The following is a 15,972-nucleotide window of genomic DNA, read 5'->3' on the forward strand; positions in this document are numbered from 1 at the left end:
TAAGAGGACTGTAAGTGTGGAGATTCTGTGAAGTAGGCTAAATGGCAGTTTCTAAACGTAGCCGTGTGTTTTTCCTACCTCATTTGTGTCAGTGCAATAGCAGATTTTTGTCATGCTATCTGCTTTAGAAAAGTAAAATCAATATTTGTATTCCTGGAAAAGTTAGGCTTACAGGAGGGGAAGGAAGGGTGGAACAAAACCCCACCTCCTGAAAATAGCCAGATACCCAAATTTAGTATTGACAACTTAAGTAGCAGTTAGCTGCATAGGTGTGACCTGAGTATCCAAAAAGCTTTCTAGTAGTTTTTCTGTGGCCTATACAGCTCAAAGAAATTAAACCTAGGAAAAGCTCAACCAAAGTCTATTTGAATTTCATGCTGTAGTAAAAAAATAATGTTTTGATTGGTCTCTAGTTAGAAAGATTTTTATTTGGAGAAACTCTGGTAAATAATGCAGGAAATTGGTTTCTCAAATTGACTTAGGAAAGATTACTTGGGATAGGAATTAAGGGAGGGAGGAAGGATGAGTAGGACAAGTTGAAAGGGAATGAAGAGGATGCATGCTGTGGGTCAAAGTCTCAGGCCTCAAAGTGGGAGTGTGGAGTGGATAAAAGGAATGTGGAGAGAAAATGGCAGTAGATGACAGACACAAGTGGGGGATTAGCTATGAAAATCACTGACAACAGACTTCGGTGCCACACTGTGCTTGGACACCAGGGTTCCTGTCATGCTAGGAATTTTTGCATTTCACCCACCACAATGTTGTAGGACATAGAAGGGCTTTATCTTATCATCATGGTCTAAAGCTTCTAGTGGTAGAAACTTTATATATTTTGAGGTGTGACAGTGCACAGGAAAACCAGAATTCTACCCCATCCCTACCTTCCACCTCCTGAAATCATAAAAAAATCATCAGGTTGTTAAAATGTGAGTGATATAGCTTGTTTTCTGAGTAGTAGCTACATTGTGCTTTTATTTGAATGCTCAGCTGTAATCTTAAAGCCTTTAGAAAAGTTAGTATGTAGAACTGCTAACATTTATAACCACTTCAGCTTTACTGAGTTAGGGTGACCATCCATTTTTACAGTTCCCTGTGTGAGTGATCAGTAATTCCTGAAAGAGGCTTTTTTTTTTTTTTTTTAAGCTCTTCCAACTTCTAACATGTAAATCATTAATATAAAGTTAATGTTTTCCGTGTAGTGCTTATTGCAGTTCCAAAGGGTTGATCAAAATACATTTTTTTGAAAATCAAAAAGATTTCAAAGTATCTGGTGAGTTGTCTTGAGTAGTCCTGTAAATATGTAACAGATACACTGTAAGAACATATTCTTTTGCACCCTTAACAAAGGTTTCTTTCTTCTCTGGCAGAAATTTTCCAGAATGTTTGTTCAGTGTGAACTGAGAGATCATTAGTAAGACTTCAGTTGGCGTTTTCTATGGTACCAAATTGTGTACTTAATCTGTTTCAGTAGCAAGAAAATTGCAAATTGGTAGACAGTGTCAAAATATGTTTGTGTCCTGCTTTCAATTTCCTTCGGTCAGTTGTCACAGATACACTTCCCTAGTGTTATACTTTTAGTCTTTTCTTTTAAGAATCCCAGTTCCTTGCCAGCTACCTGGTGAATAAGGAGCTTTGACATTTTAAACCAGTTACGATTTGTCTAAGGGTTACTCTTTTATTGTTACTTTGTGTCAAATCCACATCTTGTTGAAGTGCAGCAATCTCTCCCTGTTCTTTGACTACTTCTGCAAGTTGACACTGATTTTCCCTGTGCTTGAGTTTTCTTTACAATGCAGAAGCTTAGGGAAGTAGCCCTGGAGAGAAAACAATTTCTTTCTCCTGTAGAGGCTTCTTCACCGAGACTAGTAAAAGGATGATTAGGAATGTAGGAAAAGGGCATGCAGGTAGACAGCAGAATGCAGTATTTCTTAGGCTCTTAAAGGATTGTCCATGAGAGGGAAGGGAATCTTTTTTTCTATTTGTTCTTATAAAAATTGTTAGAAGTATATGAGATTTTAAAAAATAGTCCCTTATGGTAAAGTCTTCAAGTGCAGGTGTTTCCAGCGTAACAGACATCCAGGCAGCAGTGTCTTTGTGCAACTCCCAACTGTAGTTTATCTTTTGTTATTCAAATCTGTTACTGATAGTGTGCATAACCAATTCTTGGTATACTTATGTGTGTAGACATTAAGCAGATGTAATTAAATCGTTAGATGTTTTCTAATTGTTTGCAAAAGAAACCTCATCACTGTTTTCCTTGGCTTTTGAGTAGGGATGGGCTTATGCAATATTTAGGTGCTGAATTTTAAAAAATCAAGACAACTTACTATTATGAAAATATCTATACAGGGTGAGAAATTTGCATTTTTTTCTGTAATAGGGATGTTCTTTAAAGAAATCTTGCATGGTATGAAGTAGATACCTGTTGAAAGTAAAAGTCATTGTGTGTAAATTTCAATGAATGTAGATACTTAATCAGCTCCTTTCAATTTTCGTCTCTGTGTTCTGCTTTTATTTTGCAGGGAGTTTTTTGTGTGTGTGCTGTTGCATAGCAAATTATCTAGCACAAAGAAATGGACAGCTTGCAAAATTGCAAAATGCTCTTGTTCCTTGTGCTCCTTCCATGAACTAGGTTTATAAGTAATAGACAGAGGTATCTTTGAAGTAGTGTTGGGTGGGAGGGCTACTGCATTTAAAATCTGCTTTTTCATGAGCTTATTTGAGGTAATTGGAGTTTATTGAATTGATAAATAAAGCTATTAAGAAAACTTAATTCAAAAACTAGTATGGAGTTTATTCATTTTCCCATTCCACCCAGTAAACTGTAACAAATGTGAAATTTTTTTGTTGTTTGCTTGGAGTCATCTCTTGAGAATCTGTAAAATATCCTTATTTCTCTGGTAAGCTTTTGTCAGATACAAATATTTTGTAGTTGGCAGCACCTTCACATAAATGCTTCCTTAAAGGACAAACGATTTCATAAGTGCCTTTTCTACACAGTTTATTCCCCAGATATGCCTTCAAGGCTTCCAATCCAAGACATCTTCGCTGGACTGGTTACAAGTATTGGCACAGCAATACGATACTGGTTTCATTATACACTTGTGGCCTTTGCGTGGTTGGGAGTAGTACCTCTTACTGCATGTAAGTATTAATTTTTTGTACATAATACTCTTGTACACAAGGAAATAGACCACTTTCTGCAACAAAGTTTTGTGAGACCATTATTGGTTTATTTAAAAAAAAAATCGAAGACATCATTTCCCTTACTTTCACTCAGTTCTACCTATTTGACTCTTAAGCCAGTAGTGCAATGCAGGAAGGTATTAAGACACAGGAGAAAATGCATGAAAGGGCTTTTAAATTTCTTATTCCAATAAAATGCCTCTTTTCAAGTATCTTCTTTAAAAACTACATGGACATTTTTATTTGATACCATTTATTAATATTAGAATAGAAGAATTGTCCTGTTCTTTCTAACCATCTATAAATGAAAGTACAGTATTTATCTTTTTCTATGTAAAGTAAAATTCCTTAACCAAATTACATAGTAAAACTCTTAAAAAATATAAACAAAGTCTCTAAGTAGTAAAGGAATTCAAAAGAAAAGAGAGTGTGCATTTAAATTACTGCGGTATCCATTTTGAAGTTCACTTTGCAAATATGGATGGAAAGAGAGCTATTGATGTTTTAACAAGCTAAAAATATAGAGAAGGTGGAGAAAGGTAAAAGGAATGTAGTGTTCAGTCAAGGAAATGATCGGAAGTGCATCTTTACAAACCACAATATACCCACTGAACAAAAGAGCAGGGAGTAGATGCATCTCCCCAAGCAGCTTCTCAGTATGTTCTATGCTTTTATTTGTAGCTGGCACAGGCTTAGTTTGAGAGTAGCACAATACTGGTATCACCTAATTTTCTGAAGCAGACTTTATACACCGATAGCCTAGTTCTTAAGCTTATGTGGCCAAACAATCATGGTCAAAGGCTAACATTGACTAGCATCATGTATTAATCCATAAAACAGTTATCTAAAGCAGATACTGAAATGGTGATGATCCTTGCTGTATGATATTGTTATACCAGAAGGTTATACAGGTTCAAAATGTGGTTGAACAAATTAATGGTGGGAGAAAAGTCCATCAGGGATTAATTAGCAATGAGATATTATGGCACAGGAAGTGAGCTGCTTTGCATGAAGCATATGAGAATGTACTGAGGAAGTATCACTGCAAGTATCTTTAACCTGTTTCCATATTCTTCCTTGGAGTTCCCTTAGTGTGACCATGCTGGAGACAGCTCTAGATGAATCTTGGATCTAACCTAGTATGGCAATGCTTACACTTTGAATGTATACTTTTCAAGAATATACAGCTAAAATAAATACAGTTTTGTTCCACTCTTTGTATATGGTCTTGGGTTTTGTTCATTCTCTGAAAGTTGAGATTTTTTTCCTTGCCATAAATTTAGTTGGACATCAGGTGAAACAAGGGTACTTGTGGTCCGAGTGAGGCTATAACCGAAATCAAATTTATTCTTCTGTTTATTCACTCAGGTCGTATCTACAAGTGCTTGTTTACTGGCTCTGTGAGCTCACTACTGACACTGCCATTAGATATTCTGTCAACGTAAGTACCTAAAGAGTTTGGTACTAAGAACTGTTTTAGTCAGATTGCCATGAAAGTGGTTGCTTTGGCACTTGGTGTCCCTTTCATCCAATTATGCTCATTACCTTCCACCATCTTACCTGAGCAACTGCCCGTTATTTACGCTTTGCATAATGAGACGTATGGCCAACAGCATTACAGTAGAAATTTTTTCGCTTTGCAGTTCCCTTATTCAAGGATTTTTGGAGCTGGAAAGCTCACTGTACAAAGTGGGCCCTGGGTAATAGAGATTTGTATTTGATATAAAGAAAACTTACACTGCAAAGTTACACATAATTAAAAAAATTGATTTCCTATGGTTTCAATCAGATGCTGCATAGTAGATTATTAATAAATGTCTTACTGTAGTGTCACATTCTGTTTTCTTTATTGCATTTTTATGCTTTGAATTTAATGTTATCCATTCTGAGTCTCTTACGTGATAGGGTTTATTTTTTATCAGATTTTCTTCTAGCTGATACTTGGATTTTTAATGCTTCAATCACCATGTCTGTCTTTGTCCTTTTAAAATCAATTTTACTTAAATAATCAGTAAATACCAAACGATAGAATTTCAGGCTGGTTCTTTTTCATTATCTTGAACATGAGGAAGTGAAACTCAGTTTAGGTAGAGTCAGTTGCACATCAAGCAAATTTTGAATGAATGTTCTATGCAGTTCAGCGAAGTCATTTCAGTTGAGCTATTTGATTTGAGATCTCAGGTCATGTTACATTTAATTTTTACTGATGGAGAGAGGAGCTTTTTTTGGTCTATCTAGAGTATTTTTCCTGTTGTCTCTGAAGTGTAGATTCTGTTTTTATTTTTCTGAGAAGAATCTGAAACAAATGAACCTGAGCACCTCATCTTGTGTCTGTTACAGACTAGGGAGAAAATAAAGGACTCAAGTATTTGTCAGATTTGAATGGCCTGTGAAACTGTGCTTTGACATTTATTTCTTTGACAGAGACAATTACAGTAGCCTCTTTTCATTGTGGATTTCATGTCCCCATTTTATTCACTGTGCTGTGCAGGCACAAGTGTGTGGCTTCAAGGAGAACCAGATTGATGCTTCTATGGGCGTGGCAGAGTACTAGTGTGGCATGTTTCTTACTTGCTATTAAAGAGTATTCTGTAGTTTTCTGAGCAAATTCTCTGTAGTCAAGGAGTAGTGCAAGGGTGGAAACAAGTGGGAGGAGGTACCTGAAATTAGGGATGAGGTTTGCTTAAGATGGTTTAAGTACCTCTAATTGCATGAAACCCTAGTTTCAGTTGGCTGGCTGAACTTTGTTTTGCTGCTCCTTTACAGTTATATATGACCTGATAGATTAGGACTTAAAGTACAGAGATAATATCTGGGGTAAAATACTACCTGAAATGTAGAGAAGTTGAAGGGATGCCCTGCAGTTCCATTCTTCTGGTTAGGGTAGCTCAGCAGATAAAATGCTTCAGTGGACTGGATATAATGCACTAGCTATTTCAAAAAGCCTTTTACTGTATCAAACCATTTACCTAGCGACTACTGTGACTATTAAGTAGCTTTGCTATTCTTAAAGATTGTTTTTCCTGAGCTGCTCTTTAAAATTTTCATAATATTTGGTCAGATCCTGTTTTACAAGAATATTTACTACAGTAATAATTTCACAAACCAAACCAGAGGGAAATAAAACCTTTTCCAAATCAGTATGTATCCTGTCACTTTAAACCATTTGTACACAGGTGCATACAGCCTTCCTAAAATAAGCCTTCTTTGAACAGATTTTTTTAAATTAAATTAAAATTATGTCTAGATGCTTTCTTCACCTAGACACATAAATAAATTCAGCTTTTTGCACAAATGCCAGTTTATTTGTTAATTTGGACTAGAAGGGTTTGTGATAGTTACCAATGACTGAATTTAGTTTTACTAGCAAAATATTTTTGTTGTTAATACTTTTTTTTTTTTTTCCTTTAACAGGGAGAACTTACTGGCTGATTGTTTACAGGGCTGTTTTGTGGTAACGTGCACTCTATGTGCATTTATCAGCCTTGTTTGGTTACGTGAACAGATTGTCCACGGAGGAGCACCACAGTGGTTAGAACAAAATCAACAACAGCCACTCAATGGTGTCGGTCAACAAAATGAGGTAAAACTTAACTGCTCAGTGGTTCATCATAAATTTAGGAAATGTGATTTTGTGAATAAATAAATGACCAGAACCCGGTGATGTTGTTTTACTGGATGGTATCTTTATTTGTTTGTTAGCGGAAGTTGAATATATGTTCCTGTATAAACTTAGTGACACCACTGTTATGTTTTTGAAGTTGTTTGTATTGTATAACATTGTTTAGAGCCTTATGTCTCTATCTTCACACTTTTTTTAAGATAATTTTGTGCATATAAAGATGAATTCTCAGGCATAGTCAATGAAGAATCAGCTTGCTTTTATTTTGTCTTTCATGAGTATTTCAGTAGTCTGAGTCTGTGAGGTAACAACTCACTCTTCTCAAATCAGTTGTAAGTTTTGTAAAACCACTGAAGCTGGAGCTTCTCTGTCCTCCCTTCAGCCCCAACACACACGTGCACCCTTTTAGTGCTTACAGGAGCCTCTTGGTGGGAGAAGAGATGATAAAAACAATACGTGCATAGGAAGGAAATAATTCTAAATTTTGTTTTCTTTTAATAAATGTCAGGCTTTTTAAAGACAGAGGTGGAAATTCTCACTTTGGTGACTGGCTCAGTTGGCCTCGAATTACCATCTTTCAAATATAATAATAGTTTTTGTAAGATGAAGAGAGTTCCCCTCTCTTGAGCACTGGTGAGGCCATATCTGGAGTGCTGTATCTGATTCTAGGCTCCCCCAGTACAAGAGAGCCATTGACATATTGGAGTGAGTGAAAGGAAGAGCCAACAAAAATTATTAAAGGACTGCAGAATCTGACATATGATGAGGGGCTGAGGGAGTTGGAATTGTTCAGCCTGGAGATGAGAAGGCTCAGGGACCTTATTAGTCTATTAGCATAAATGTTAGTGATATGATGGTGGAAAGAAGACAGAGTTGTTTTGATAGCATTGAGTGACAGGACATCAGGCAATAGGCTTAAGTTAAAATACAGGAAATTCCATTCAGGCAAAAAAAAAAAAGTGGGTTTTTAGCTGTGATCGACTGAGGGAAAAGGTTGGTCAGAGAGGTTGTAAAGTTTCCACCTCTGAAGTTACTTAGAAGCCAAGAGGAAACAGCACTGCTCAGCTTGCTGTAGCTGACCCTGCTTTCAGTTGTGTTGGCTACATGTTCTCTAGAGATCCTTTCCTACCTGAGCTACTCTGTGAAGAAATTTGAATGTTTCTTTTCCTGTTTTTAAAGGTTTAGTGGTCCCAAATATATAATGCTTGTCTAGGACCTATATTATTGACATCTTTTAATACTATTCAGTTTCATATACATACATTGATAAAAGTATGGAGAAAGGTTTATGAGTTTAACGGAATACTAAATCCTGTTTCTGCAGGCTCAGGCTGTTGTAAATGGAGGTGTTGAAAATGCTGTGCTTGACCAACCTGCTAACCCAGCTGCTGAGAATGTAGTTGTAGGAGAGAACCCTGAAATTCAAGAAGAACAAGTAGATGAAGAGGAGGAGGATAATGAAGATGAAGAAGATGCTGTAGTAGAAGATGCAGCAGATGCAAACAATGGAGCACAAGGTAACAGGTGACTCAAAACAGTAATGTTCTAGTTCTTATTAAATATAATTAGACCCTTGAATATAGAACTGTCATAATTCAAGGAAGCTGTGTAAATTCCCACTCGTGCAAATTTCATTTTGAGTGCTGAAGCATTTTCTTGCTGAAAAGCTAGCAGCAGTTATAAGATGAATATTATACACTCAAGTCTTTTTGTTCATTTAAAACATATTGTGGAGTGTTTTGAGTAAGTCTAACAGCTGTAAAAATGTCCGTTGTCTCCTCAGATGACATGAACTGGAATGCTTTGGAATGGGATCGAGCAGCAGAAGAACTTACTTGGGAGCGAGTGAGTAAGAATAATTTTCTTGAATTTAATAATTCAGACTCATACTTGAAATTGTTTGTAATGCTGTGTTAAAATGCATACGGGATAGATTTGGATATGATTCCCTCAGTAAGAGCCTTTAGTAACCTAGAAAAGCTATTATACTATAAATAAAATGTTATTATGTTACTTGTTAACTATCAAGAAGACATTTCTTTGATATCAAATGTAGTAGCAGCTTAAAACATGGTTTAGCTCAGACTTTTCTGAAGACTTCAACTTAGTCAGGTTTAGAAGTTAATGGCAGCTTGTTTTGAGGATGCTGGACTGGATTCTGGAATGCACAGGTGTTGCATTATGTATTGTTTAATACTTGATTTTTGTATTTGTGGTCACAATAGACTGAAGGAATGAAAATTAAATTTTGTTTAATTTGCAAGAAACAAATGTGTTTCTCTAAAAATGATGGAGCATTTTAATGTAATACAGCTTCTGTTTTGTTTATGGATCACAAATTCCATAATGAGAGCATGAGATGCATGTGCACTGTAGTCATAGAGTAGAGACTCGAGAACTAGTTTTGTGTAACTGGTTTAGAAGTAGCCAACATCCGAGTTCAAAGCTTGCTACATGCAGCAAAATCTGCTTGAAGGTAGATACAGCAGCTTCATGATACTTACCAGCGTCACCAGGGCCTGAGGCAGAAGACATAAAACTACTCACTCTATTCCTGGGCTGTGATATAGTTGTTGCCTCAGTTGCAGAGTAGGATAAGTACAGTTTTCATCAAAAGTGACAGGTCTTGATCTTGTTTTGTATCTACTGAAAGCTTCTTAGTGTGTTTTGAGAGATATTTCACGATAAAGGACATACCTGTATCAGATACCTGAATCAGATACCTGAATCATTCTGTGGTTTATTTAAAGAGGAAAGTGTTATGTTTCTGAACCCAATTTATGTGCTGGGAAGTGTTGATGTACTTCTAATTGAAAATATACTGTTGCCTCTCCAGGAATATAGAAATCCATTTCCATGTATTCTCATAACCATTTCCAGTGTTAAGTGCTGCCATAGGCAATAGATGTGTGTCTGGCTTTAGTATCAAAATTGGGGTAGGCTTTTTTCTCTTCTTTCATCTTGTGAAAATAGCATGCAGGTTTTCTGAATTTTCAGAAATATTTGCATCTTAGTTTACTTGTAAAATATGTGCAACTCTCGTATCTTGGAACTTAGTGCAAAATCCTTGTACAGAGAAAAGAGCCTTGAACTTTACGGCAGTAATTATGGAGTAGGAGTGTCTGGATTGAAAAAGTAAGATACCCTTGAAGTGGGGGAGAAAGGAGACTTCTTTCTTTTTTTTTTTTTTTTTTAAATAGATGCTTTATTTTTGACTGTTCTGTGGATGCTTCCCAAAGCAGCTGTGCAGAGTGATGAAAGATTTGTTTTCTGTCTTCCCTAGCTGTAGAACAACTGTGTTCTAAACTTAAAAAAATATAGTGTAGCAAATGTTCCCATTACTAGTTGTTTTTATACATAAAAGGTAAAATATTAACCTACTTTTCTCAGTGCAACATAAACTGATACTTTGCAACAAGAAAGCAACAAAAAATTTGCTTTTGTGTTTCAATATTGAGTTGATTAAACATGTATTTAAGTAGCAGTTCAATCACTAGAATATTTTGTAAATACAAAATCTTTGTCAGAGTTTTCAAAGTCTTGGAGAGAAGTAGCCTATAAATTATTTGATTCTGTGTTTGCTTTGAAGTATATAAATGCATATGTATTAACATGTTCCCAGGCTTTGATCAACTGAATTTACTGTGTTGAATGAGAACTTAGTTTCTATCTTTCAGAATTTATGTCCTGGTTCTGTTGGTTGAGCAATAAAAAAAGCTTTTTACTGTATCGGACATTAAAAGTTGGCATGAAAGAGGCTTATTTTAGATGAGGGTTGCTTAATTTTGTGAGTAAATTAAAATTGTGAGTAAAAATGAGTGAGTAAAATAAACTTTCCTATCTTCACAGATGCTTGGACTTGATGGATCTCTTGTTTTTTTAGTAAGTGCAATCCTGCATTTCAAGAATTTCGATAGAAGGCATTTTTTTAGTTGTTTTTTTTTTAAAGTACATCATTGTATTTGAGGTCCCTATTATCATATATTTCTTTAAAAAGGGTTTTGTATGATGTCATGATAGAGCAAATAGGGTTTTTAGGAGTTTCACAGAGTAGAGTTGTGAGTGTAATTTTTAAAAGACACAGATAACTTTGGATCACGTACTCCACTATAAATAAAAGCTAGACCCTTTTAAAAGATCTTCAGTTACGTTCGTTGACTTTCTTTTTTCACCAAAGTCTCACAACTTCAATGGCTTAGGTTTACAATTATGTTATCAGTGACTGACCATAAAATTAATATCAAAAGAAGTAAAACTCCAGTGTACTTATGGCTTAAGTCACATCTTAGCTGAAAGTAATATTAGAGACATGCTGTCATTTCTAGAGTCAGCTGCCAGTTTTGTTAGTGCGTTCATTGTAATAAAGACTAATTGCTAAAAGTTCAGATGAACCTTTTCTCATTTATGAAACAAACATCCACATACTTAATGTAATTCTTTTTAAAGGTGAAACTGTATTGATTTTAAAGTAAAAGCTTATTTTTGCAAAATAAGAATTTGGAAGCAAATGTAAGTGCATGTCTAGGTAAATGTCCATGAGTGTAAGCAGGTGTTTTCATAATCTGTCCTGCATGTTTTAGTCTTTCTGTTAGAGCAAGTTTCTCGGCTCTAACAGGAAATGTGTAAGTTCTGATGATAATAGGCAGTTGAAATAAGTTTAGATACAAAAGTCAAGTCACTTATTTAAATGACTGATACTTATGTACTGTTTCTTTGTCATCTTCCTTCCTCTTTCTCCAATTCTCCTTGCAGGAACATGTCTTTTGGGTGGTGTCTTTAAATACATTGTTCATACTCGTGTTTGGTAAGTATCATTTGCTCTTGGGTTTTAAAAAGATCCTATGTGAAGCATAATGTAGGTTAATTTCAAGGCTGTTCTCTCAGAATAAATGAAGATGTGACATCTAAAAATGGAACCACAAATTAACTGGGGATATGAATAATAAATATTTATTGTTTTCTAGCTTTTAAATTTTAAATTTCTTTAAGTGAATATGTTTAATATAGGAAATCTACCAAAAACCTAAATGTCAATGATGTCAACCAAAGCACAGAAAATAATATTTGTTTGTAACACTGTTAAATTAAAGGAGGAATCTCATGGAATTTAATTTATGAGTAAATGCAATACTTTGATGAATGGCTAGGATATTTTTTTCTCCTTATAGTTTTCATTAGATATAGTTACATCACTTTGGACATCAAGAATCCATTTTTGGAGCTCAGGTATTGAGAGGGAGGGAGGTGCACAAGAACGTAGCTGACTGTAGAATTATCAAATATGCTTCCATTTTGTGTCTGGAATTGCTACAGAACAACTTTCCTTAGTTCATGCAACTTAGACTGACTTACATTTCAGAAAATAACAAATTCTAATCAGTGGCACATTTTACTCCATTTTCCTTGCTCCCTCCTGTAGATGCTGAAGCTGAATTGTAGCTTTAAATGTTTGCAAGACACTTTTTATTTATAGTACAAGATAGGAATATTATTGTGTTCTGATTCCATGTGTAGTTAGTGCTACAAAAATTTCTTAGACATAAACTTGTCACAGGTTAAAAAAAAAAAAGTTAAAACTGTCCAAACTGTAGGTATGTATTTCTCGGTCATTTGAACCCTGAAAGGGTAAAATACCTGCCTTGTTGTAAGCTTCTCTTGAGAATTTCTGAAATTTCTTTGCTTTTGGATTGTGGTGCTCAAGCTCATTACTGTTGTTAATTTGACACAACTGTGTGTAGAAGCAGCAGCATTTTAGTGACAAGATGGAGCATTTTATACACTTGAAGAAATACCAGATAAAAATGCCAAAAATTTTACTTGCTCTGAATGACCAGTTTAAAAAAGGAATTTTTTATGTTGCTTTGGGTATTTTCAGTGGTCTTTCCTGGCAGAAAAGTTTGAGGTTGAAAAACTGAAGTCATACTGTAGATAAGAAATTTTTGTTGGCAAAGTAAAGCTTACCACACTGAACCAGTGATTTGAGCATCTAGATACTGAAACGAATCACCCGATCAAAAGAAAATAAAAGTTAGTGTCTTGTATGTTTAATTCACAAGAAAATAAAACTGTTCTAATAAGAGTTTGAAAATATTTGAGTTATTTCTTTATGAGAATTAATCTATTTTAATCTGTATTTATCAGAATTTAATTGAATTTTTTAGCTACTATAAAAGATAGGCTTTTTTAGTAAGTAGATAATAACCATGAAACTTCTAAATCACAGATTAAGATTCAATAATGAGTATGTAATAACTAATGAGGTTGTCATATAGATGTGTTTTCAGTAGCTCTAAGTGTGCTTTGCCAAGTGGGAAACTAACAAATAGAGAAGAGAAGGGAATGACTTTCCCAAGCAAACTGGAGGTCTGGGAATTTAATATGTGCCTCTCAAACCTATTTTTAGTATCTTTCCCATTAAGTAATACTGCTTAATTTACAACCATCAAATCTCTGGTTATTTGTAATTACAGTACTGGTGAGTTCAAATGTCACAGGAAGTACTTTCTAGAAGATAGAAGGAAGGCATTTGGAACCTTAATTACTGGTCCAGAAATTCTCCTTGGACAAATTAATTCATTTCAACTTAATTAATATTTTCTGTAGCTCATCACAGAGGAGTTTGTACTGCTTTATGCTTTTTCTTTAAAGGGATCTATGCAAAATTCACTTTGAAATCAAGTTATTTAAAAAACATGATAAGCTGTGCACTGTATTCTCATAAAACACTGTCAAAAATACAACTTTTAAGTCATTAATCTGATGTAGGAGTTTTGAGTGTGATCTTTTTCATCTCACTTTGTTTTTCACTTGTTCTTACTGACCAGGGAGAGCTCAACTCTTCCCTTTATCTTTTTGCCTTATTTATCTTTTTCATCTTACTGTATCTTATTATTTTGCTTTTCCCAGTAACTGCCTATTTCTCCAAAATGTTCTGATCATTGATTAGGGTAATATGTGTCCTGCTAAATCCTTCTCCTAGTTGATTTTTTTTTCTTGTGGTTTTTTTTTGCTTTTTTTTTGCTTTGTTTTGGTTTTTTTTACATATTGGTCATATGGAAATGAGGATGAGAGAGAAAATCATCAGGCTTTTCATTTAAGGAAACATTTTTAGTATACAGTAGTTCTCAGAGTGAAAATAAAAGGTGAAAATACAAGTTTGCCATTACTGCAGCTGCTTTTCCTTTATAATGTTTCCCTCTACTCCTAAAAAAAAATAAAAATAGACTTTGAATTCTGTAATCATTCATAGCTTGGTTAGAAGACCACAGAGTGAGCTAAAACAACTACTTGACTTTGTTTCAAATACACAAATGTCCAAAAATGGGAAAAGTGGTCTGGTTTTTAACACATTCCCCCTGAAACCCCAGAATTGTCAGGAGAGTTCTCAGAAATTGTGACAGTTCTCAGTACATTAATTCAAAGTAAAAGTTGCTCCTCATCCCTTAACTGGAGTGTCATCATTTTCCACTTCCTCTTCCCTCTGCAAATTTCTTCAGGGCTTGCATTCTTCACAGTATTCTTAAGAATTAAAGCACTAGAACTGAAGCCTTGCTAAAGGAAGTCCAGTTTGACCATGAAGGTGTAAAATAGCTGCTTAAGTATTTTACTGCATGGGAAAGAATGAATATGCAGAACAGGTTCCTGTTCTCTTCCTCAGAACAACAATCTGAGACAGATACCAGCTTAGTGCATGAAACAGAGAAATTGAAATAATTTATGCACTGCAAGATGAAATAAGTAGGAAAAGAGTGTCCTCTAATTCTGTGTAGTTTTATATTGTTTGTAGTCTTGCAGTGTGAATTCTGATCTGATTTTCTGATCTGTTTGTAAAATTATAAAAATCTAACACTTGCAAATATTTGCACGGAAAGTAATTTTTTTTAGTTATTTTCATAAAGTTGATGAGAAGCAGAATTATTATCATGTTACAATACACATCCTGCAAATAAGGCTTCATTTAGCAGTTTTCATGGCCTTTTTTTCTTCTTTCTGCTTACATTATACAGCATTTTGTCCATACCACATTGGTCACTTCTCCATCGTTGGCCTGGGCTTTGAGGAATATGTGAGTACTGTCCTTTAATTTCAAAATTAAAAAAAAACTGCCACTGTTTCTTTAATCACAATATTCTTGTAGCATTTTTCCACTTTTATTGGCAAAAGTACTTTGGACTATGTCTCATTTTCAGTCCTTAAATTATCAGTCTTTTTTGAATCTATGACTAAAAATGTTACTCATTCTTTCCCACTTCCTCCGTTATTTCCTTTTCAAGTAAGGTTTCCTACTTTTACAAAAAATACATATGTACTGGGTTTTTTTAACAGCCTCTTATTCCTTGTGTACATTTTTAATTTGTGTACTGAGTAATTTTCATGGTGGATGATAATAAGTGGGGAAAGCAAGGGGGTAGTGAAGTAGTGTAAAGTGACACTTCTTGTTTCATATGTTTATGAAACAGATATGTAAAAGCTAGAGAAACTTGTCATTCTTCTTGAATATTTGAGAACTGGAATTTATCTTGATTATATAAAAGAGAGATGTAATCTTTTAAGAGACTGGTAAACTTTCCCCTTTTTCCCTCTTCCCTCCAGGTTCAAGCATCTCACTTTGAAGGCCTGATTACAACTATAGTCGGATATGTTCTGCTAGCAGTGACTCTAATTGTTTGTCATGTATCCTTTTGTCAGTAGTTACCTGGTTCAGATTTACATGTAAATGTTTTTTCCTGGCTGTGTTTTGAGGAGGCATAGACATGATGCAGGTGCAATTAATTTAACATTTTGCTCTGCTCTTTTGGTGAAATTAGAAGAAAAAAGTATAATACGCATCCAGCTTTTCTTGGAAAAGGTGAGAATTCGTTTCAAACTGCATGGAAAGGAAAGCTACTATTTAAAGTAGGTCTTCAGTTTTGCAACTTGCTCATTAGTGGCAGATGTTTTCAAAGGAAACTGTTTATTTCTTGAGAAAACTTTTGGATGCTTAATTTAAGAAGGGTGGTGTTATTACTTATTGATTTATTTTAGATACATGTTTGGGGGTGTTACCCTGCACACCAGATCGTGACTTTTGGAGTCACAGCCAATTTTGAAAATACAACCCTGATAAAGTATATACTTTGTTTCACTTTTGTCTTTTATAAAATTTCCTGTTGCTAAAAGCTACA

The 15,972-nt window shown here is 34.8% G+C and overlaps 1 protein-coding gene across 5 annotated transcripts in view; it reads left to right on the plus strand.

Moving 5' to 3' along the window:
• MARCH6 (membrane associated ring-CH-type finger 6) overlaps positions 1–15,972 on the plus strand; it is a 47,743-nt gene that overhangs the window by 10,321 nt on the left and 21,450 nt on the right. For all 5 annotated transcript variants that reach the window (XM_027889014.1, XM_027889018.1, XM_027889013.1 and 2 more), the window contains exons 4-12: positions 3,001–3,144; positions 4,555–4,627; positions 6,601–6,769; positions 8,133–8,325; positions 8,592–8,653; positions 10,658–10,690; positions 11,561–11,612; positions 14,815–14,873; positions 15,401–15,481. In XM_027889014.1, coding sequence (XP_027744815.1) covers positions 3,001–3,144; positions 4,555–4,627; positions 6,601–6,769; positions 8,133–8,325; positions 8,592–8,653; positions 10,658–10,690; positions 11,561–11,612; positions 14,815–14,873; positions 15,401–15,481 — 866 coding nt within the window. The remainder of the gene's footprint in view (positions 1–3,000; positions 3,145–4,554; positions 4,628–6,600; positions 6,770–8,132; positions 8,326–8,591; positions 8,654–10,657; positions 10,691–11,560; positions 11,613–14,814; positions 14,874–15,400; positions 15,482–15,972) is intronic.

Source organism: Empidonax traillii, unplaced genomic scaffold, assembly GCF_003031625.1.
Source record: "Empidonax traillii isolate 1590-97213 ecotype Southwest subspecies unplaced genomic scaffold, ASM303162v1 scaffold249:size1902748, whole genome shotgun sequence".
Lineage (NCBI taxonomy): Eukaryota > Metazoa > Chordata > Aves > Passeriformes > Tyrannidae > Empidonax > Empidonax traillii.